This window comes from Passer montanus, unplaced genomic scaffold (genome assembly GCF_014805655.1).
Source record: "Passer montanus isolate IOZ18808 unplaced genomic scaffold, ASM1480565v1 scaffold28, whole genome shotgun sequence".
NCBI classification, from domain to species: domain Eukaryota; kingdom Metazoa; phylum Chordata; class Aves; order Passeriformes; family Passeridae; genus Passer; species Passer montanus.
The window spans coordinates 7,313,305-7,336,266 of record NW_024367483.1 but is presented as its reverse complement, the minus strand read 5'-3'; the positions used below and the strand labels follow the sequence as shown (position 1 = coordinate 7,336,266).

The following is a 22,962-nucleotide window of genomic DNA, read 5'->3' as shown; positions in this document are numbered from 1 at the left end:
ATTTTCACCCATTTAGAACAGCTGTGAAATGCTCTCAGCGGTAGATGCTAAAGGAGGTGTCCAGGTTGATAGCCTCACGTGGGAATGTTTGATTGCCAAGCATGAGAGGCACTGGTGAATCCAGATGCAATGTGTCTCTCCTGCCAGACACTTTGATTCCAGTTTCCAGAAGCCATCATGTGATTTGCCATGAAGTTAAAACAGCTTTCCTTTCTAACACCCTTGGGAAATTAAATCAAGAATTAGTGGATTCATCCTTGTCTCCACTTAAACACACTAAATCTGCTGCAGAAAGTCTGACACTGCTCAGCAGTTCTTACTGGCAGGGCTGCATACAAATACAGGATGCTCTGATCAGTTATTAAGTGCATTGAAAAATGTGCTATGGGAGTCTGCACATCATTTGTGTTTGCCCCATGTATGATTTAGGTCAGTGCTATTTATTTTCCCTCATTTTCGTGAAGGGATAAAAGAGAATGTTTGGTGTCTATTTCTTTTTAAAACCAGCATTCTGAGTGAATAATCACATTTCTTTAGTCAAAAGAGTAAGTGTGAAGAATCTGTGTCCTGCACTCACTAGTTGCATTTGCATGTTGTGAGTTTATTTTTGCAAAACATCTGTGCAGCATGCTGTGAGCTGCGATGGAATTTCAGGCTCACATCTGAATTTCTTTGCATTAGGAGTCTTTTTTTATTTTTAAATGAAATCTTAATATTTCGTCTGTGTTCATCTGCTGTGTTATCCTTATCCATGAAAAAAGGGCTTGATCACTTGTCTTTGTCTGGCTGCAGCTGTGCCAGCTATAGAGGTTAATGTTCCCAAATGCTTATTCCTTGCTTTCTCCCAGCTCCAGAATTAGCTGCTTGGGCGTGTGTTCTGTAACCCAATTTCAGTTAAAATGAGCTAGGTTAGCAAAGGTATTGTGTTCAGAGTATATGAATTCAATTGGGCTTCTTTTTTTTGGTTTTTTTGTTTGGTTTGTTGGGAGGTTTTTTATAGAGGAGGGTTAGGGAATGTCAAAATGAGGGCTTCAAATGTGGTAACCTCTGATAGCTGGCACAGATGGGCAGCTGGTAACAAGCCTGCCTGAGAGCAGTGCCCTCCTCAGGGTGCAAAACAGTCAGAAGGTAGAACACCAAGCCTGAGACAGTCACAAAATCTCTGAAGTCAAATAGTGAAATGTTATCCTAACATGTGTGTGTTAATGTGAAACAACATGTTAGAGAGATTACAGCTACTTTTTCATTTTGCCCTCTTGGCACTGAGAACATTTCAAATAGGATGCTGAGCTGCATATTACTCCCAATTAGGCCTTTCTAGATGAGGTTATATGTGATAGCATGTTGGAAGTAAGCACATCTTTTGGAAGGAGGTTTTACTAGAAAACATAATTCGCAGGACAGACCATGGTCTAAGCTAACCAGAGGATAAAGAGATCTCCTTCCTATCATGGACCCAGTTGACCAGAAAAATAGAAACCACCCATTTTGCTACTTTCTATAATTTCTTACACCATTTGGGCCTAGAGCCACATTGAAAGAGCAGAATTTTGGACTGGCTTATGCAGATAGCATTAACATATGTAAGAATTTTAATTAGCATTTCTAAATGAATTAAGATGTTAGCATCTCCAGAATTTCACAGGAACGACATGAAAAAAGAAAGTCAAAGATGGTGATTTTTAGTTTTCATCAGTTATAATTAAATATTAAGTCTACTTAGCAGAATAAAAGTATCAGAATAAGAGGAAGTGAATGTAGTAAATGAACTGTGCTCTTTAAATTCCGAGGCTTTTAATCATCTGCTCCATAGAACAGCATCAAAGATATTTCTTTAAGAAAAATCATATAGCTTGAATAGTGTATATATGTTTATACATACACACATATATATATATATGAAATATAAAACAATATGTAAATAAATCTGAGGTCAGAATAGATATTTTTAACAAATAAAAGTACTGAAAGCTAACTGGAAAATGTTAGCATTTAATTGCTAACCCCCATTTTTATTTCCTGAGAAAAGAGAGCCCTTAAGTATACAGTGATACAAAGCTACATAGCTTGCAAAATCAGTTATGTTTATCTTGCTGGAGTTACTCCAGATATACAGTGCATATGGGAGCCCCTAAAATGAGAATCTGGCTCAGAAAACATGAAAGTGGAAAGCAGGAGGAGATAAATTTGATATGGTTGCAGAACAGTTTTCCTTCCCTGTTCAAGGCTGAGGAGTTGTTATGACACAACTGTTCAGCACAAAGAGCAGGTAGGAGTTACATGGCATACAGTAGTTTTATCGCAACAGATGGAATAATTGTAATTATAAAAGTTACAGACAAAAGAATGCCAAGTTTCCCTATTTCTCTTGTTGTGGTGTGTCTTAAAGCAGTTTTTATCAGTGGGTACCTTGGGAGGACATTTGCCTGCCTCTGAGAATTAGACCTGATTTAATGTTTCAGACATTAATAGAACAGCCCATTTCAAGGCAATAACATTTTTTCATCTGGTTTCTCTCTTTTTTTTGGTTTTTTTTTTTTTTTTTTCTTCTTTAGGCAAAGCATATTCTTCCTCTCAGAGACCTCGGCCAGGCAGTCCTTTTTCCACTGACAGCAACACCAGTGCAGCTGTCAATCAGGGTCAGAGGCCGAGGCCCACGAAAAAACACAAGGGCGGACGTTTGGAGCAGCCGCCTCTGCCTCATCGCCGAGAGGGAATCACGGACGGTGAGTGCTGGGGGAGGAAAACCTGCAACAGGCAGGTGTGCACAGCAGGAGAAGGCAGAGCCATCTTTTCAGGAATATCAATTACTGCTTTTGGTAGAGCTGGGGTCCCCAGGTTGCTGCATGAGTGATGTTGGAGCTCTAGCAGTGCGGGGTTTGGGGGCGTGTTGGAGGAGCCTTTCCCCATTTCTGCTCTGGACATGTCATCATCTGTTAGGGTTTCTCAGATCTCAATATAAATCTTACCCCAAAATGACTGCATTGCACGAGTTGACATTTGAAAAATGGCCTGTAATTTTATATTTTATGAAAGTAGCCACCACTAGCAGTAGCTGTATGTAATGAATTCCTAAGGAGAAGAGGAGAGCGGCTGCCACAGGACTTGTTTGGTTTCTGCTGGTTTTGACAGACACCCAACAGCTACAGCAACACGTGCCATGTTTTCCCATTATTCTGCCTCACCTCTTGTCCGTGCTGCTCCAGTCCTGACATCCACTGACCTCAGTGACTGTGTGTCCCTCTTTTACATCTCCACTTCTCTCTTACAACTACTTCCCATCTGGAAATTTCAGGCCTGTCTGTTCTGCTCTTCTAATAGTTAAGATCAGCTCTTTCTTCCATTTTCTTTGTCTTCCCTTCTTGAGTTTGGCAAAAGGCACAAGTTAGTTTTTGAGTAAGACTGGGTAGGAAGGTGGAGAGCTGGCTGCCTCCTCTTCATTTCTTCTGATCCCTGGCCTTGCACCTGTAGGTGTAGAGTGTTCACCGAAGGGGTTATTGTTACATCTCCTCCTCTATGGCTCATTCTCCCTGTGATATTATTTGTGGAAACAGCTTAAAGTAGCTTAGATTCTGCTCCTATGGATCCAAGTTCCTTTAAACATTAATTCCCTCCCCTTGTGGATATATTACAGAGGCCTCTCTATTACACAGATCCATTGAATAGATGTGTCTGTCAAAATAGTAACTGGAAAGTTATGGATGTCACTTTTAGTGGAGGCCATACTCTTGCTGTGCATGTTTTGTTAACCCTTCTGAGTGCCATGTCCTGTGACCCTGAACTGTGAGCATCTTAGGCTACAAATTCTGTGTACATGTGAGTTTGTAGTGCACTCAGTATGATGGACACTAATCCTTCTGCTTCTGAATACTATTGCTACAGAAGTGTTTTACAATAGTGTGGGTACCAGAAAATTAATGGGGATCCAGTTCAGGTCATGAGACAGGTAGAAGTGGGGCTCCTCAGAGAGTGACTCAGTCATAAAATTTGGCATTGTTTTAAATTAGTGAAAGAGATCCAATTTTAAGATTCATTTTAAAAGATGAGACTCCTATTACTTTGTATTTATCCTTAATAAAATACTAATCGTACCAGAGTTTCTTTCATATATTTTAATCAGAACACCAATGATACACTATTTCCTTCAACCTCTCAGACATGGGCAATAATAATAACAGCTTTTGGATACCATTAAATTAATATTTGTCTTTTATAAACCTCATTAAAATTCTTGCTATATGTTGCAAAAATTTATAATGTCCTGGAGCAATAGAGGAACAGTTCCCATCCTGTATTAACACAGGAACAAACAAACAAACACAAATGGTACAGTTTTCCGCTTCAACTCCTACTGAATATGAGTCATTAAAGTGTAATGTCAAGTCTGAGTCATAGTTAAATTTGCAAAAGATCATTTGTCAATTAAGGAAGCTAGAAGTTGCTGCTGCCACCTGCATGTATGTAAACAATTGAATTTAGGAAACTCTGGTCTGCAGAAATTAAAAATGGTAACTGGGTGCTTTCTGTGGAATATTGCAATGAACTTGCCAAAGACAGACAATATCACTATGCTTAAGCTAAAGCTAGAAAGAGGAAGTGTGAGAGCTTTGGATAGATCCAGCAGTTCCAAGCCCTAATCCAGGCCAGTCCATTCAGCCCTGGGCCATCCTGATTTCTGTGAAAAACATCACTATACATTTTCCCTGTTTTTTCTGATGTCTCAAATCCATTCCCTTATAACTGCTTCCTCTTGGATTTGTCTTGTGAGAATATACTTGGTTTGCCAGTTGTTTTCAAATTCCCAAGTTGGATGAGTCCTGGTATCCTGTGTTTAAGTCTCATCACATGCCGGATGTCTGTCATTTTCAATTTTCATTGAGCAAGAAAGCTCCAGCTTTCTCTGCCCATTCCCATACACATCCTGAGTGCTTCCTCCTTGTTAACTGTAACCACGTGGGACAGTGCAAAAGACCTAAGAAACTGTAATATTTAACACACAGCACACACATCTCAGACCGTGTAAGCATTTGAGAGCTCAACTTCATGCTTAGTTTTGACAGCAATCCACACAAAACCCCTAAAACCCTGCTTCTTCATTTCCTTCAGCTGCAGGTCAGAAGCCTCTAGAGACTGACTCTAGATGGAGTCTTCATATTTCTCTTGCTGTACAACTTGTTTTTTCACTTCCACATCCTGAAAGACTGTGGAGACAAGAGCAAATGCGCAGAGGAAGAATATGTTATGAATCCCTCAGATGGTCAGAACTTTCATTCTGAGCTCACAGTCCACTATAAAATAAAAATAAAAATAAAAAATAATAAAAAAAACCCTAGAGGATTTTAGTATTAGTGCTCAAGGAATAATTTGTTTTCTTAGAAACAATGTAGTCATGAATAGCAAAACAATGGAATCTGTCATATAGGTTTGCTGCACAGTAACTGTGTGACTGAAGTTAAAAGCCCTTCCTTAATTGAGCATGATACGCAAAAAAAAAAAAATCAAAGAGGAGGCAGAAGGGAAATATGCTTAGGGTTTTAAAAGGAGAGCTGGAACATAAGACATATGTTACCATGTCTTGCTACGAACTTCCTACTGTGTGTTAGAAATAATTTTTAATGTTGAAAAAATACCTTCTGATGCTAGAAAGTGTTTCAGATGCTTATTAAATGTCACATTAATTATCACTCCTATGAGAAGAAATCACTGACACAGGTAGAAAGGTGTGTCCTTACACTTATAGGTTCTTTAACTCGCTGCTTTTTCCAGTTAATAATGAGAAGCTGTGCCAAACCTTGACTGGTGCCTGAATCATTTAGCCAGTGCTCTGCCTTCTAAAGAAGGGCTGGAGTAATCCCAGACTGGATATCCATCTCCCCCTTATCGGGCACTCTGATGTCCTACAGCTCCTCAATCACAATCCTTCCATTACTAAATCAATAAGACCATCACCTCCCCACCAGTGTAGTTATGAATTGACTTGCAGGTTTGATAATCCTGCCATTAGAGGCTTCAAAATGAAGGTCTGGATGACATCCTACTGACCTAGAAAGTTACTACTCAGTGCAGGCTTTCAGGTATTTTCCCTACCACCTGAAGGATAAATGAGATTTAGATGGAAGTAGGGTGAATCAGTGCTACCACTCTGGGCATCCTCGCTGAAAATCCCACTGAGGTCCCTACATTTCTAAATTCAGAACTTCTCTGAAGGGACTGACACGATGGAATGCTTGACATGATTGCCTTTATGTGGTAATCAGTCTTCCTGTGAGGATTTGGGTCTTCTAACTCAGCTGACATCTTTTACCCCTTTAGCAGGGGTAGGAAAGCCAAGGCAAGGCAAGACTTCTCAATGGTGTTGTAGGAAGAAAATCATGACTCCAGATGGGATCTTTCAATCAACACAGGCAAGAGAGCAGAAAATATTTATTATTTACCAAGGCACAAGATTTACAATGCAGGATGTAAGTTGTAGAGCAAATCAAAAGCCACATTTACAAATGAAGCTCCCTTTCACCTACTTTTATTAAAAAGGACAGGTAGGTGTTGCTGTGGCTGTCAGCCTGAGTAAGGAGGTGAAGAAACAAACAATTTAGTCAGATGATGTTTGGCTACAATTAATAACCATTCTTACAGATCTTCTCAGACACTTGTTACACAGTTCAGTAAGTTTGTACTCAGGCCAGAGCCAGTTTATGCTAATTCCAAAGTACCTGTAGTTCTTCTAGAATTCTGTGAAGCTTCATTACAAGATACATTTTATTTTTCTATTTAACTCATCCATAGGTTTAAAGCACCCAAAGAAATTTACAAACATGTTGTTTCATTTCACTTTAACGCATAAGTCAGTCTTTATGCTTGTTTTGTGGATGGATAAAAGCAATAATCAGGTTAGATTATTAAACAGTAGATCAACACCATAACTCTACAGTAATTCCAAGAGTTGCAGCCAGCTCTAGAACATGCAGTATAGTTTAAGTACAAGCCTTCTTTCCTTTTAAGTATCTAATTAATAACAACTATTAGACAGCAATTTCTGAAGTAGGGCAGTCTGTTTAAGTTTAATACTTCAATAATTTTAACTTTTTTTTTTTTTTCTATGCTACTACTTGAAAATTTTGCTTATATTGAACGGTAAATATTTTATCTGGGAAAATTGCATAGTCCGATGTCATGTTATGGCCGTGTTTATTGGATTCAATGCATCTCCACAAAGTGCTTATAAATCACAACTCCAGTGATCTCTATTTCAGATTGCATAAGCAGATGCCAGTGTTGTGGTTCTGTACATTAACTGGTTATGATCGCAATAAAATCAATTATAAGAAATGCCATTTTGGAAGCCAGCACTATAAAGCAATTTTAACATTGGCAAGCTCCCATACCCTCCTGCTTCCACCTACAGTAACTCAAGTGTAGTCATTGTCATGAAAGGTCGCATCTATATTCATAACGAAAAATTTCTCAAATAAATTAGTGCTGGACATAAAGCATGCACCAAGCTCTCTGACAGATTATTAAAAGGCTGCTCTCGCCAGAGGGTGCTTATCTTAATCTGGGGCATAGCACTGCAGCTGTGAGCAAAGGCACAGGAGCATCACTGGGAACAACTTTTTTCTCTTGAAAACACAAATAACCTGCACATCTCATACATCTGTAAGAGACAGTGTTGACTGGAATGACATCCCAGCAACTTTGGAAGCATTTCTGCTCCATATGTGAGGTATAAGTATCAACTCTTACAGCAAGGACATGAAAAAAATTCTGTGCAGTGGAGCATTATATAAAGCTGGATTAGAGACTTTGAAATAAACTCCCTCCAAAGGCCTCCTGAACAATTTATAAAATGAATTTCAGTTGCACTAGAGTTATAAACATCAGACTTCCCTGCAAGCAAAACAGAGGTTTACTTTTCCATGCCTGTTACTGAGCCAAGTTCAATTCCTTGATAAAAAACACAGTAAAATAGAAAGGACTAGAAAACAGGTCAGACCCAAATTATTGTAAGCTAACACAGGTTTTTGTGAAGTTGGTGTGGCTGCAGAGATTTATTTGGGCTATCCATTGCCCCAAAAAAGAATTATCAAAAATTGTTCCTTGTAAAAAAGGTGTATATGATATAGAAGAATTTTCATTATGATACTAAAGGTACTTCTATTTTCTGATTTTTTTTCTTTTAAATAATCTGGACTATTCAGTCTATTATATTGTTTATATGATATTTGCAGGACTGCTAAACTTAACTGTGGTCATCCTCTAGTCTGAAGAGTCTAGCTCTTCATTTCATCGACTAAAGTGCTCACCCATTGTTTGGTGGCTCCATTTAAACACATTGGTCAGAGATGTACTGATGTTTTTTCTATGACAGGAGGTTTCACAACTAATTTTTCCCAATATTTGTGGCATTTTATTCATTTTGATGAAGTTCTATGTTAGATTTTGAATTTACACCCTGAGCTTAAAGTGTAGCCCAAAACCAGGATGAAGCAAGTCACAGTAGGGTGGAAGGAAATTGTCAACTGGCACGGGTCAGTTTTCCACAGCCTTTCTTAATTCCTTGTTGTTACTGAACAAAACAACTGGAGTACACTCCACAGAAAATAAATCCCATGCTTGGAAGTGTAAGTCAGGGCTCAGAGCCTGTGGATTTTAATGGAAGTTAGAAAGAGGTAGAATCACAGCAACTAGAATAAAGAGCTAGCAGAAGTCGAAACCCTTTTCTGATTAACATGAAATTTCCTCATTTAAAACCGATTTAGCAGCTCGTACCGTTTGCAAGGCGCTTTTCAGCGTTGAAAGCAGACCTTCTGTTTCCATTGAAAGGAAAAAAATCAGTTCACCTGCATGTTATTCACATTTTTTAGATCTTCCACCACCACCCGACCCGCCCCCCGGTCAGGGTTTAAGGCAGCCCATAGTGCCCGGCCAGCGCGGAGGCTCTGCCGAGAGGAAGGGGAGCTCTCTGGAGAGGCAGCACGCAGCAGCCAACGTAGATGACACAAAGAGCTCCCTGGACCGGCCCGCTAGGACATCTCTAGAGTGGCAGCGGCAAACCCAGGAGTGGATAAGCTCTACAGACCGCCAAGAGGATTTCAGGAAAGCCCAACACAAACAAGCCTTCGGATCAGGTGTGTGCGCGCTGCACCAGCCGAGGCGAGGCAGGGGCTGCTCCACCCCTCTGCCCAGGGGTTCTGTGCCTGGCAGGGCTCCAGGATCCCCTCACACCTCTCTGGGAGAGCACTGGCGAGGGTCAGGCTGGAAAATAAGGAAAGGCAAAGTGAAATGAGAGCTTGTGATCCAGCTATCTTCCCTCCTGCAACAGTGAAATCTCATTAGCACCTGGCTCGGTGTGCTCTTTGCAGTGTTTTGGAAATTAATAATGTTCGCAAGCATAGCGATGGAGAAAATAGGAACAGTTTCAGGCCAGCAGGGAAGGAGAGAGATGTTTAGAGTATCCTCTCTTAGATGTATTTATTTATACATATAGGGCCATATTTTCCAGTTCTTTCAACCTGCTTCCAAGTTGGCAGTAGTTTTTACTTTTTTACACATCTTCAAGAAGGCTGATCCTTCTGAGCTACTGACCTTCCTTTCAGCTGCATTAAAAACCCTCTCTTCTCTTTATTCCAGGCTATGACAAAGTAGCATTCATCTCTTAAGCCCAGCAAGATGACAGCGCAGGTTTTCACTTTCATGCAGGACCTGCACCTTGCCCCAAGCTGACTTTAGCACCTAAATGGATTTCAAGTCTGCACAAATGTGCACAGGAGGTGATGCTAGGCTGGAGTTGGATTTCTACAATATTCACAGTTTCCCTCTCTCAGCCTGACCTCAAGTAAAAGCTGCTCTTTTATCCTAGGGTATTTTCTTTAACCCATTAATCAACTCATCCCCGTGCAGTGCTGATTAGAGTGATACAAGAGGACAAAAACGATTTAAACAAAAGATTATACTGAGTGTGAAGTTTTTTTTTAGGGTTACACTGTTTCTTCTCTTATGTGTGTAGCTCCCACAGTCACACTAGAGGTATTCTTATCATCCATACTTTTCTTGATTTTATTCACTCTTGAAGCTCCTTGTTAATCTAAAACACGAATGCCATTGACATGCTATAAAAGGAAGAGTAGTGTGCAGACAAATCTGTCATGGGGACAGGATTCACTGAATAAAGTTCTCCTAGGGAAAATACTGCTACCTGTATTTAAAATTTAAATATTTTAAATACAATTAATATTTTAAAAAATAGCAATTATGGTACTGTTAAAACCCCCTAATATGTTGGCTGCATAAACAAGTGGCTGTTCATGTTTTGAAATCAAGATGTGAAGTCACAGTTTAAAAATAGTGTGTGAAATTCATGCTGCTTGGTGAAATGGCAGTTTTAATTGCAGTTTAGAAGATGTACAAACACATGGAAAATAGCCCAAATATACCTTACACTTCTCACTTCCTTGGAAATTGTTGTTAAGGATGCTTCTGTGACCTGCTTAGAAAGAAGTACCTTCTTTTTCCTCTGTATCACAAGTGTGTAAATAGAATCTGTCATTTATTCTGCAATGCAAAGCTTATACAGTAGTAAAATTCCCATGCTGCAGGGAATTTATCTGTCCATAAACAAAGAGAACTTGATCTTGACACTTCCAGTGCCCTAGACTGAAGTGGTTACGGGTATCCTGTTCTTGTCAAATTCAGCATACTGAGAGCAAGTGCATATCTTTTATGCATAAAAAATGATGCCTCTAGGAGATGCTATGAGTTTATCCTGGTGTGAGGAGTTCACAAAGTTTGTGCACAAAGTGGGCCAGGGCTTCATGTCTCTCTGTCTGCATTCTCATTCCAGCCTCTTGCACTGCAGCTTTCTTGCTCTGCACTCTTGTCTCTGGTAGATTTTAAAAAGGCTACTCTTGTGCATGATGCCTATTTACATCACTGAATTTGGGTGTTTTAATAATATTAATTGTGCTTCTCCCCTTTTCCTTTATTAATGGTATAGTTCTTTGGAAATCCATTCTGTCCCAGTTTTCAATGCATTTCCAAAAAAAGTTTTGTTACTATTAGTTAACAGCTTCCAGAAAATGGATAATTTGCAACTTAGGGAGTTTCATTCAGATGTTACCAAGCTGTGAGGGAAATTTTGAAACCAAGACCTTTAGTTTGAAGTTGAATAGAATAAAAATACCTAAGTCTGGGATCTCTGTTTTCATTGGTTGCTTTCAGTATAAACAAGATCACTGAGTTCCTGGCAGTGGCTTCATTGTAGAACTGGAGTTAAAGCACATCATCCTCAGCTCCTCCCCCGAGGAAAGTGGTGCTAGGTCAGGTTACAATGATTTTGATAGCAGGAAAAGCCTTTTGGTTCTTTTCTGAGGTATGGAAGCACTGTTACACACACATCCTGATTTCACAGGGGCTAGAATTGTATCTTCAAATTACTGGCTCAGTATTTCAGAGTAAGGCACCAGCAAAACCTCCCCATATTCTTTGCAGGCCTGAACATGGGGCTCTGTTTGAAGAGGTTAATAAATGTGAGCCCGTTCTCAGGACTGGAGACAACTACTTTTTGTGTTCTAGAATGTTGTGCAAAACCTAGCCGTTATTTATGCCACAACTCCTTCTTTTATGGATTATGTTTATTTCTGAGGGCACAACAGATAATTTAACATACCATATGCTCTATAATGATAATGCACTTTATATTTATTCATGGTCGTTTTTCCTCAGTATTTCATTGAACCCGAAGGAGGCCTTATCCTGAGTCCACCAGCTAGAAAAACAAATCAATTGACTATATATGTCATCTTCCAACTCTTTTGCTATGTTAGTGACTTTTGTTTTCATCCTTTAAAAATGTATCCAGCTTTCTGCTAAAGTGATTTGTACCGCTCGCTTTATTGCTGCCTTAATGCAAACTGTTCCATATTTTAGCCAGCTCTTGGAAACCAGGTTTGCATCTGACTCTATTGTTAGGTCTTGATGTATAAATTACCAAGTAACATGATTTAGGAGAGACTTTGGCTGTTAAATGCCATTTTACAAAGTCTTTCAAGAATTTCTATTATTTCAGCAAGGACAGCACACAGTCATAGCACAAAACACTGATAATGCCCTTACATCCTGCAGCACAAATATTCTGGTCCCTTGGCAGGACCAGAGGGAGATACTTTGGCAGGGAAAGAAGTCAGCTGCCTGCCCTCTTCTGCACCAGATTTACCTTAAAAACAGGCTCAGTTCAATGGCAGCTCATGTGAGGCATCCCCACATCCTACTCTCTTGTGGCAAATCACAAAATCCTGCATTTCTTCCACAAATTTGTTCTCATTTAGCACTTCTCTAAGTTAATTATGCCTCCGCTGCTGTCTTTGCAAAGGCTTCAAGCTTGTGAATAAAAGCGTTTTTATCTCCTCTTTCTTTCCAACCATCCCCACCTACTTTTCTTCCTATGTTCCTACCCTCTGTCAAAGAAAGTCCATTTCTCCTCAAAAGATTGTTTAAGATGAAGACAATTGGAAAACCAAAATAAAGAAAACCCTTTGGACCTAAATTCACTTTGAAAAAAGGCAAGATTTAAACAGTAGAAATCCCACTGATTTCAGAAGGGACAATGCTGTGTTTGAGGTTAGGCATATGTACTCATATTCTTTCTTGACTCAAACTATATTTAGCAAGATCTCTTTCTTCAGCTTCTGAGAGGGCAAAAGTGGATCATACACAGCAAAGAAATAAAATTGTGCTTCTATTTCAGTGTTAAGTCTGTTCTGCTGTTATGCTTCTTAGATTTGGATTATTGCAACAATATCTCCAGGAAACACTAATCAGAAGTGATGTCTTGTTTTACTTCATGCTGTATGAAGACATACAGTCTTATGCCTTATTGCCATTAATCCTGCTTTTGAAAGCAGTTCATTATTACAGGTCTTCACAGAAAAAGAATCCAAGTGAGCGAAAGTAAGCCTTTTGCTCATAATGGAACATGAAGCAAGCTGCAGGATTATTTTTCCACCCCAAATATTACAACTGCAATGTATAATATATTTTCCAATGTAATTCAACACCAGTTAAAAAAAAAATGGTCAGTGTACTTTGCATCGTTAGAAATTACTGAGTTGCTGGAAGCTAATTAAATTAGCTGATATTGTTGTTCTTTATCTAAACTGATTGAGGTAATGTTGCCATAATTTAAACTAAAGAAAAGGAAAAAGCACATTTATGTAGGCTTGAAGCAAAAATCTAATCATAGCTTCATTGTTTTGGAAATTGCATGTTCACCTATTTTTATTAAAATATCTATGATTCATGATCTCTTATTCATAATGAATCTAGACTTTTTATAATTAATACAAACTGACTTAGGAGTTCACAAGGAAGCAAGATTTAAATTCATACTGGCTTCTCTGTCCTTGGAATACAACTCTTAGTTGTGTATTTTCTTATGTAGAATTGTTATGCTCTAAAGCAAGAAAAAAGACAGATATGAATGAATATGATGTGCATAAATGAATAGCTTGTTTATTCCTGCTTCTAGGACTTCACTGGTATTTATTTTGCTTTTTTTTGCTTTTCCAGAAGAGGCACTCGTACCATATAGTAAACCCAACTTCCCATCCCCTGGTGGCCACAGCTCTTCAGGAACATCTTCTTCTAAAGGATCAACTGGACCTAGAAAAGGTGAAGTCTTGCGAGGAGGTCACCAACGCAATGCCAGTGACCTTCTCGATATAGGCTATGTGGGATCAAACAGTCAAGGACAGTTTACTGGTGAATTATGTAAGTTTACCTCCAGCTCCAGTCAAAACTCTCAAATAGATAAAAGAAAAAAATTATAAATCTCATGTGGAGGCAGTAGGAGGTTGTGTGTGATAATTGGATGAAGCTTTATCCAGGTCTTTTTGCCTTCTGAAACGTGTTGCATGTGATGGCAAACAAATGTTGTCCTTCTGTTCCTTTCTTTGGACCAGTTCAAACCTGCGTAAGCCATGCCAAAGTTATCTACATGGTACATCTCTCTGTGTGTAGTGCTAGTGAAGCATGGGGAAAATTGAGAAGGAATTCTAGTAACTTGGAATTTTTTTTGGCTAAGGATTGTGTGCTTGTCTTGGAAATGCCTATGACAGATTTCCTCAGCCTTCTCCTTAATTTCCTGTTGCTTGATGAGAAGTATTCTCTTAGATGAAGGTCCTCTTTTCTTGATTGTGTACCCCAGATTTTCAGTTTTATATCTCCACTTCTTTCCTCAGCATTCTAGGACAGGGAAATTGTTTTCCAAATTTGTTTTCTCTTATCACTCAATATCTGTTAAACTTTGTATGAAACCATGTTGATGCTATGTATGTGCTGGCAGTACCAGCTGCCCAAAGGCTTGAACTCTGTTGTTTGAAAAAGAACATCAAAACCCCAGCATACTGGTGTGTTTAATAAACTCATTAATGGTAATAAAAGCAGTGGAGCTGCTGGCGTGTCTGCATCCTCTCACTGCAGTCAGACCCTCAGCAGCTCCTGGCAGTTACTGCCCTGTAGCTGTAAGAGAGCTAATGGTGACCCAGGAGCCCTGAAATGTGCAGTCTCAGATATGGTGTTGGTAAGTGCTAAATTTTAGCATCCCTCGCTTTTCATCTTAGAAGCAATTAACCCTGTTCTCACAACCTATTGAATATTCATCCTGTGCTGCAGTAATAGTGCTATAGGCTTTATTTTGTGTGGTTTTTTTCTCCTTATTACAACCTCTTTCTCTCTCTTTTGTTTCTCTCTATAGAGTAGTTGAGAAGACACATTGCAAGCTGCTCTGATGGACCATCAGGTCTGAACTCATGGAAGTGATGACACTAAACAGTGCAATGAACATTTTCTTTATTTATGTACTATTAAAAGAACTGTAAATGCAATGTAAAGACACACAGCCACACATATCCCACAGATACTTTACTTGTGTTCTTCTCTTTAATACACCATCCACCTTAAACTATTCCTTGTCAGGAGTATATAAAAAAAAGAAAGAAAAAAAAATCACCCTCCAGGATTAAAAGGATTTCCTTCTGTATATAATTTCTTTTGTTGCATTGCTATGCAAGCTCACCTTCTTTTTAGCTATGTTCATATTCATGTCTGTTTTTACTGGTCTGTTGTACTATATGTGAATTAATAGGCTGTGGTGCCATATATTAACTTTTAATTGTGTAACTTTTATGTTTAAAGTTTGCACTGCAATTTTATTTGGTGATAAGCACAAAACTCTACTCCTCATGACATGAAGAAAAAAGAGACTGAATGTGTGAAGAAGGTTTACATCCTGTAAGCTACTTTGGATAACTCTGGATGTAAAGGAGTATGTTAGATGGTTTTCCATTGGGGTGTAGAAATGAGAAAGTGACAGGCAAAACTGATGTCAGTGAAGACATTAGAGACAGATTTAAACCTTTTAAAAGCAAGCAACATAGTTGCTCTTCCTATTTGAGAAGAGGTCAGAAGTTGGAATTGTGTGATTAAAGAGTGAAAATGAAAACTAAAGGTAGCATGAGATGGCCTAGACCTTTTCACTGGAGTGATACCCTTAGTATCTGCTTTTAGCCATCCCGTGACACTAAGGGGAAGAAAAACAAACCTTGCTACAAATAAAAGAACTTAAGGTGTTTCACTAAAGCTGTTTTTATTTTGCAGTTTTAAAAGAATTATTACCGTTAATTTCTCCAGCCCAAAATATAAGACAGAGATTTTCCAGGAGAAACAAACCACATAAATACAAGGAATACCTAGTAAGAAGATAAGAATGCAATTTATTACTAAGACATATTCAGGCTGCTTCCAAAAAATTGAAATGTCAGGGTATCTTATTTCATCTTTCCAATACATGTACAGTACGATAGAGGATAAAGCTGCACCACTGAAATTCATGACATTAATTGTTTTGATGCAGTCTACACAATTCTTTCTGTTCCATACCTGAAGTCTGCAAGAACTGAAGTTGGATCCACTAAATTTGTAGTAAAATGGTCAGTTTTCGGAAGGAAAGCAATGGTCAAATTATTTTTGGCTTGCATTAAGTATATTTCTGGCAATACAATACATCCAAAAAGCTGGATATAAGCAAAAGAAATCTTTGACCTGTGTTTTAGTGAGTGACTTCAAACTCTACTATGATGAGGAAATAACGCATGTTTATACACTTTTTGAATAAAACAGACTCTGTAAGTGGACATTAATGACAGCATCCTGTCTCTTCATTAATTTTCATGACTTTGTCCAAGTCTTCTTTACCTCTCAAATCTCAAAGTATAAATTCTCAAGCTTTTCTTAGAATATTGTGTGTGGCTAACCCACCTGTTACTTTGATGCTTAATTTAAATGTTGCATCTTACAGCTTATTTCTGTTAGTTATCTGACCATGAACACAAGTTTCCATTGAATACCCTTTTCATATAACCAGTCTATGTTGTTTTATATTTTGCCTTGGAGCTCACCAGTATTAAGAACACTTTTTGTCATGACAGAATTTTAGAAAAGTAAATTATGATGCTAAATATGTGTTGCTTTTCATTTCATTAACTTGTTCCATGATAAGATAAAACACGACAGCCATCAACTATAACTCAGCACTATTGAATATTGAAAAATGCTAGTTAGCTCCCTTAAGGTCAAGATGTGTTATTTAGCAGGTTGCAAAGAAAAAAAAAGTTGAGGAAAAAAAGTAATAATTTATTTATGTATGTGACCAATGAGTATATGCCATCATTTTCCTGTTTGTGTAAAACACTATAGTTAAAAACATAACTTAAAAATATTCAAAAATGTTCAAGTAAGATAAAGAATGCAGCATAATTACATGTGCTCAGTTTTTATTTTGGTATATACCATATGAAGAGAAGACTATTCAGAGTACAATTCAAATTTAATTCTCTGGAAAATGTTTAACTCAGTCACTGATAGTTGTTTTTTCCCTGTTTAATTCAAAAGCTTGTGCTGAGCTTTGGTGGAACACCTTACTCACTCTGTTCTATTCAAAATTCAGTATCATTAGAGGTTGATGAAGCCATTCCAATTACTTTAAAATATGTGTTTTATCTCTTCCACTGGAAAGTAAATGTGTGTCAGTATTAAAGCTGTTCAGTACCATGATATTCACTAACTTGTCCATCTGCTTCTGTACATTTTTGTTCATTAATAATTTGCTTACAATATTACATAAGGTGTTGTTGTGTATGGCAAAGTGTCTCCATTATCTTACAGGTGATGTCTCTTCTTTTTTTTTCTCTCTCTTTTCTATACAGTGTACTTCCAATGAACCACAGTACATATTTTTTAAAATGCCATTTAATTTACTATTTTAAAAGAAGTATCCTTCTTTTTTTAAAAAAATGAAAACATTTATTGTGAATAATGTGTTTAAAGAAAAGGGATGTTGTGGCAGCACTTAGAATTGTTTTTTAATTTGTTTTTTTAAAAAAAACTGTTTATTGGCGACAGTTTGTTCACGAAAAAGTATGACCTCTTAATGTGTTTCATTGGTATTGTTAGTGCAGCAAAGTTTAATTGGCATAAGAAGTTGGTTAATAGTACTGTTGAAGTGTGTATTGTATATTTACTGGGGAAAAATAAAACATATTCACATTTCAAATCTATGTTAAAAGACCTTGAGTAAGGAGTCAATATGTGAAAAACCAAACAGGGAAAATCAGGCAATAATAACATAGACTGAGCTATAATCATCACTGTCCACTTACAGGTGACAAGGAACATTTTATACACTGCTTTTTGAACTAAATATTGCCTGTCCTGGGGGTTTCTGTTTAATGTCCTGTCTCTCTGGAACAGTTGTACCAGTGTAATTACACTGATGCAGCTATTCCAGTGAATATTCTGCTTGTAGCTGTGTTCTCTCAGTGTGGGGCAAGCACTGAGGAGGCACAGCTGGCTCTGCCTAAAGCCCACAGAGCAGTGGATGTCTAAAACCTGGTCTGAACCCTCAGACCTGGGCTTTGCTACTGGTGGAGCTACTGCCAACCCAGTACAGAATGCCCCAAAATGTATGGATAGGTCAATTGTTCTCAATCCTTGTGCTGAATACATGCTCAATTTTGAATGCAGGAGGGCTGAAGGACCAAATAATGAATTGTTGCATGTGCTTCAGTGGTGTATTGCTGTCTGGGCAGCCATTTCAGTGATGCAAGGAACAGACATTGCCTTTTTTGATGTTCCTGTTTTTTTTTTCTTTTCGTTTCTCAAGTGCATACCCAAGTCAGTAAACCTTTAGAATACCTTTTGGTTGTCACCTGAAATGCAACAGAAACACCATTCCTTGGGAAAAGTACTAAAGATAAGGTGCAATGGAATGTTTTTAAGTATATTAATTTAACTGCACACCAGTGCAAAAGGAAGACATGACTGTTTGAAATAATTGTATGCTGGTTTATGCTTGCCTCAGCCCATGCCTTGCCAGCCATGAGAAGAGGTGTGTACTGAGGCTGAGAAAGAGTCCTCACAACTAAAAGAAGAAAGGGAATAGGGTTGGGGGAGATTTTGGCAGGAACTTCTGTTTAAAAAAGAAAAAATTACAGGCAGCTCCTTTGGCTTGTCTACAATTTATGCAGTTTGGGGTTTTTTTATGGTTAATGGACTTGTGGAGTTTTAGCAGGGGAACTAGAAACAAAAAAGTTGACCTTTTGTAAAGATTAGGGGGTACTTGTTTGCTAAGGGAGGATTTTTTAATTTAATTTTTAATTTTTTAACACATGCTTTGTGTTCCATCTATCTGGAACACATTAACTAAAAAAAAAATAATTGTTTTTGAAAACCATGTGGGGAGCGGACAATTCATTTAGGAGGCAAATTCAAATAGCAGGAAAATGGGGAAAAGTAATACTAAAATAAGTAACACATACTGGTTTAGAAACAGCCAAGTCCACCACAGTTTCAAATGCAATTTTGAACAGTACAATGGTATGAATAAACTTCATTGCTTTTGCTTTCCATACCAAAACAAATTATCCAAAGTCCATAGGAGGCCTAGATCCTTGGGACACTAAATCTGGTGCTTTGTTTTAAATATGTGGTTAATCCAAGCAGGTGAGAGTGGTGGATGCTCAGGTTTGCACAGCCCTGGCTGCTCAGACCCCAGGAAGCCTCCAGAGAAGCCCTGGTGGCTCCAGGCTCAGTGGGTGTCAGTGGATCCCAGGCAGGTCAGCACACAGAGGAAGGTCACTCTGAGGATGGAGTTTTCAGGGCAGGGAAGGTCTCCAGTGCCTGTGGCACCACAGGGGTTTGCATTGTGCTCCTTTAAGCTCACTTAGCATTTTGGGGCTGCCCTCCCCTAGTTCCTTCTCAGCTCTCCTGCTGTGGTCTGTGCACTCAGTGCTGATGCTGTTCCCTGGATCTGGGGTGTCTGGCACGGGGGCTGCAAGAGCAGCAGAGCCATGGAGGTGCTCTGCATGCATTGAGTGGCTGAATATATGGATAAAAGCTTTATTAATTCAGGGGGACTGGGGACACAGGAGAGCAGTGGCACCAGACATCTGCTCTGCTGTGTCTGGCTTGTTCCCCTCTTCCCTTCAGGACTGAAATCTTTCCTGCCAACACTCCTCCACCCAGATAACAACTGACAGATTTCTCATGGGACCCACAGGAGATGCAGGGCCATGCCTGTGTGCACAGTGGTCTGGTTATCTGGGGAGAAGTAGCTCTGAGTTCCACAGCCACTATGAGGACTAGATTCCTCTTTTTAACTGTGTAGCTATATCCAGGAAGACCTGAGCAGAAAACAAGTTCCTAGAGCAGAGCTCAGCATTGCAGCATCTCTTCTGATATGTGGCTCTTTATTCAGTCTGCTATAGGCAGTCCTGAGTTCACTGCTGAGTTCTCACACATCCTGAGCACTCAGATGGCTTATGCTGACAAGTGAGGTTGTTCCTCTTGCTGTAGCAGAATGGGGAAAAAAAAACCAATCAAAAACTAAAAAATGCTCAAACTTAAAACTTTCACTTTAACACAAAGCTTTTAAAACAATGCTCAAAAATCATAGAAAATAGCATTTCAGATGTATGTTTGACAATTTTTTTTTTCTTGTATTTTGATTTGGCTACCATTGAAATGATCCATTTGGTTTTTTTTCAGAGATGTAACACTGTCCCTACACCCCCCTCCCCTTGCATTTTCCAGTACTTTCATCTGTAAAGAAGTTATGGTAAAAAGTAACGACATTTGTGTACTTACATTGTTCTAACTTTAAGCAACAAGGTGCACAGTTGCATTCAGTTCAATTGATCAAAGCCAGATGGGCACAAAATGTTTGTGGGGTTTTTTTTTCTAAAAAGGCCTGCTATTTGTGCTGATATTTGTTCCCCATTCATGCTGATCAGTGCATCTTTTGCCTTCAAGGATGCCATTAGTAATTCTCCTTTGTGTTCAAAAGCAGGAATCCATTGTGCAGCACTTGGAGAGCCACTCGGATGCAGGTAAAGAATATAACAGCTTTCGCAAGTGCTAATTAGAACCAATTAAAGTTAATTGACCTCCTTTGGCAGTAAAATGCATAATAGAACTTGCTCTGTCCTTGCAAAATGGAGATCTTGCCTCTAAGCATAAGAGTGAAGCAGGGTTTCATGTAGCAGCGCGTAGTAATTATGTGGGTATAACAACCAGGAAGCTGCTTGCTACAATTTGTTCTAATAACTGAGCTCTACTGTATCAGGGCAATGCAATAAAAGTGAGATTTCTTCTCCAGTCTATTTAAAAACCTAATTTTTACAGAGCAAATGAGCATCCCAAGATACCGATACTAATCTCTAGGAATGAGTTGGCAGAAAAATAGAGTCCCTTTTATAGGTAAGTGATGGTGTGAGCATAGAAAAAAAGGCAGTTTTACGCCTGCTGGTTGGCAATAGCCCTGATGCTCAGAGGTTGCATCTATCCTGGACAGTGGGGGAGGCTCTGGCAGGCCTGCATTGCTGCTCTGCCCACAGTTCAGAGGGGCTCCCCACTGAACCTTGCCATGAGGTTGCCTTTGGCAGACTTCTGTTGGAAAAGGGGCACTGGCATCCATCCAGCTGAGGCTTGTGGTGCTGCAGGACTACACCACTGCCATGGGCAATGCTGTGGACATGGCCAGGGGTACCCAAATAAAAGAGAGAGAAAGACCAGGGGAAAGAATGAAGGGTAGGAAATGCAAAATTGTATGAATTCAAAAGCATCAGTGGTGGGTGCTAAACTATACATTGCTGTGAAAAGTTGAAAAGCCATTTTTATTAGTACACCAGAACTGATCCAGTTTCCATGACCATGCTTTGATGACTTTTTGCTTGGCAGGAACTGAATGCGACTGATTTTGCTGCTAACTTGGCCTTACTATGAACAGCAATAAAGGTGTTAGTCAGGTGGGGACTTTGATGTGACCAGTAACATCACTCTCCCTTCAGGGAATGTTCTGTGCTGGCTTGTTAATGAATTTCTTTCCTAATGAGTATCATTAAAAACCCTTTGATTAGCTATTTGTGTGAATGCCCTTCCTTTTTCCTCTAAGCTGCTTCTTGCACGGGGGCAGCAGGATTTTGCCCTAGGCAGAAAGCGTGCAGCTCTATCCTCACCTCATGAATACAAGTCTGAGGCAAACAGCAACAGGAAAGAGGGTGAAAAGAAAAATAAGAAAAATTAAAAAAGACCTCATGGATGAGTTGAAGTTATTTGCTACACATGTACAACCTGAGCAGGCACCAGCATTCAGATGGGACTGTCATTAGGGGAAATGAAGAGCAATAGGTGGTGAAGTTGAAGCATGCAACAATAATTTACATACACCTCGAGTGCCAACAGGCAGAGAAACAAATAAAGCTATAACCTGGGGAAAGGGAATGCCAGAGACTAAATGGACCGCAACGAGCAAACAAAAAATGCCATGTCATAAAATGTAGCAAAAAGCCTGGAAAACAAAATTAAAAACAAAGCAAGGCATTTCAGATCCAAGGCACCTTAATGAGATATTGATGGCACAGAAATTGCCTACTCCTATGCAAGACAAAAGACGACTGAGAAACACAAAAACAATTAGGAAACAGATTTGGCCATCTAAGGTTTAATAGAAAGAGATGTGGCATAGCAGAGTACAATTAATCACCAATTGCCTGAAACACTTTACTCTCCCAAGCTACTGCAGACCTGTCTCCCCTGCTCCCAGTCTTAAAATGACAGTCACCCACTCCAGTTTGTATTTAAAATAAACCTCTGCCATTCCTTTCCCAGTCCCTCAAATCTCCCAGTGAATTGCAGACACTGATAAATAAATATTTTGTATTTACTCTGCTGTCACAGTCTTCAAACTACCTTCAGTCTACCCACCTCCTTCTTCCTTCTCTTTTCCCACCAGGCATAAACTTCATCTGCATATTTTCCACCTTGTTGTTAGGCATATAATAAGGCTTTTCTATTTTTGTCCTTCTTTGCCCAGAAAGCTATCTTAGCCACGTCACACTCAGGGATGTATAAAAGTTCACTTTATATTATATCTATGTGGAATATGAGGTCTAAGTTTAAACTAGGTCACTGGGTGCCTTTAGAGCATTTGTAACTAAGGGAAAACCACTGATTGATGAGTCCTGATTTGAGTGGCTCAGCCCTGTGTTCAGAGCTTGGGAAATCCAGGGGAATGATCACAGTTGCAGAAGGATTTCGGCCGTGTGTCACAACCCCTGTCTGCTGTGATTCCCTGTGTCAGCAGGAGCACAGAAATGCACCTCAAAACAGCTGGAACAGTACATCACTCTGAACAGTGATGACCTGCTGCAGGTACATCATGGGTCTGGTGAAATCTGGGGGAAAATTTTAGTCTTTCCTTTAATCAAGATGAAGGATTAGTTTCTGTCATGTATGGGCAGATTTTTGCCCGTCAAAGGACTGTCTTTCTACTCTGTGCACTTTGCAGCCCTGGGACATGCAAACACATTCTGATTTTCTCTACACAAATGTTTGGGTACATTAAAAACCTGTTTC

At 39.1% G+C, this 22,962-nt stretch overlaps 1 protein-coding gene across 5 annotated transcripts in view; it reads left to right on the top strand.

The window, feature by feature from the left end:
- ROBO2 (roundabout guidance receptor 2) overlaps positions 1–21,463 on the top strand; it is a 434,381-nt gene extending 412,918 nt beyond the window's left edge. For 2 of the 5 annotated variants that reach the window (XM_039713266.1, XM_039713268.1), the window contains 4 exons: positions 2,556–2,726; positions 8,862–9,125; positions 13,561–13,761; positions 14,747–21,463. In XM_039713266.1, the coding sequence (XP_039569200.1) occupies positions 2,556–2,726; positions 8,862–9,125; positions 13,561–13,761; positions 14,747–14,748 (638 nt within the window). In that variant the 3' untranslated portion in view covers positions 14,749–21,463. The remainder of the gene's footprint in view (positions 1–2,555; positions 2,727–8,861; positions 9,126–13,560; positions 13,762–14,746) is intronic. The other 3 variants (XM_039713270.1, XM_039713269.1, XM_039713267.1) reach the window with 2 other exon arrangements.
- The last annotated feature ends 1,499 nt before the right edge of the window (positions 21,464–22,962 follow it).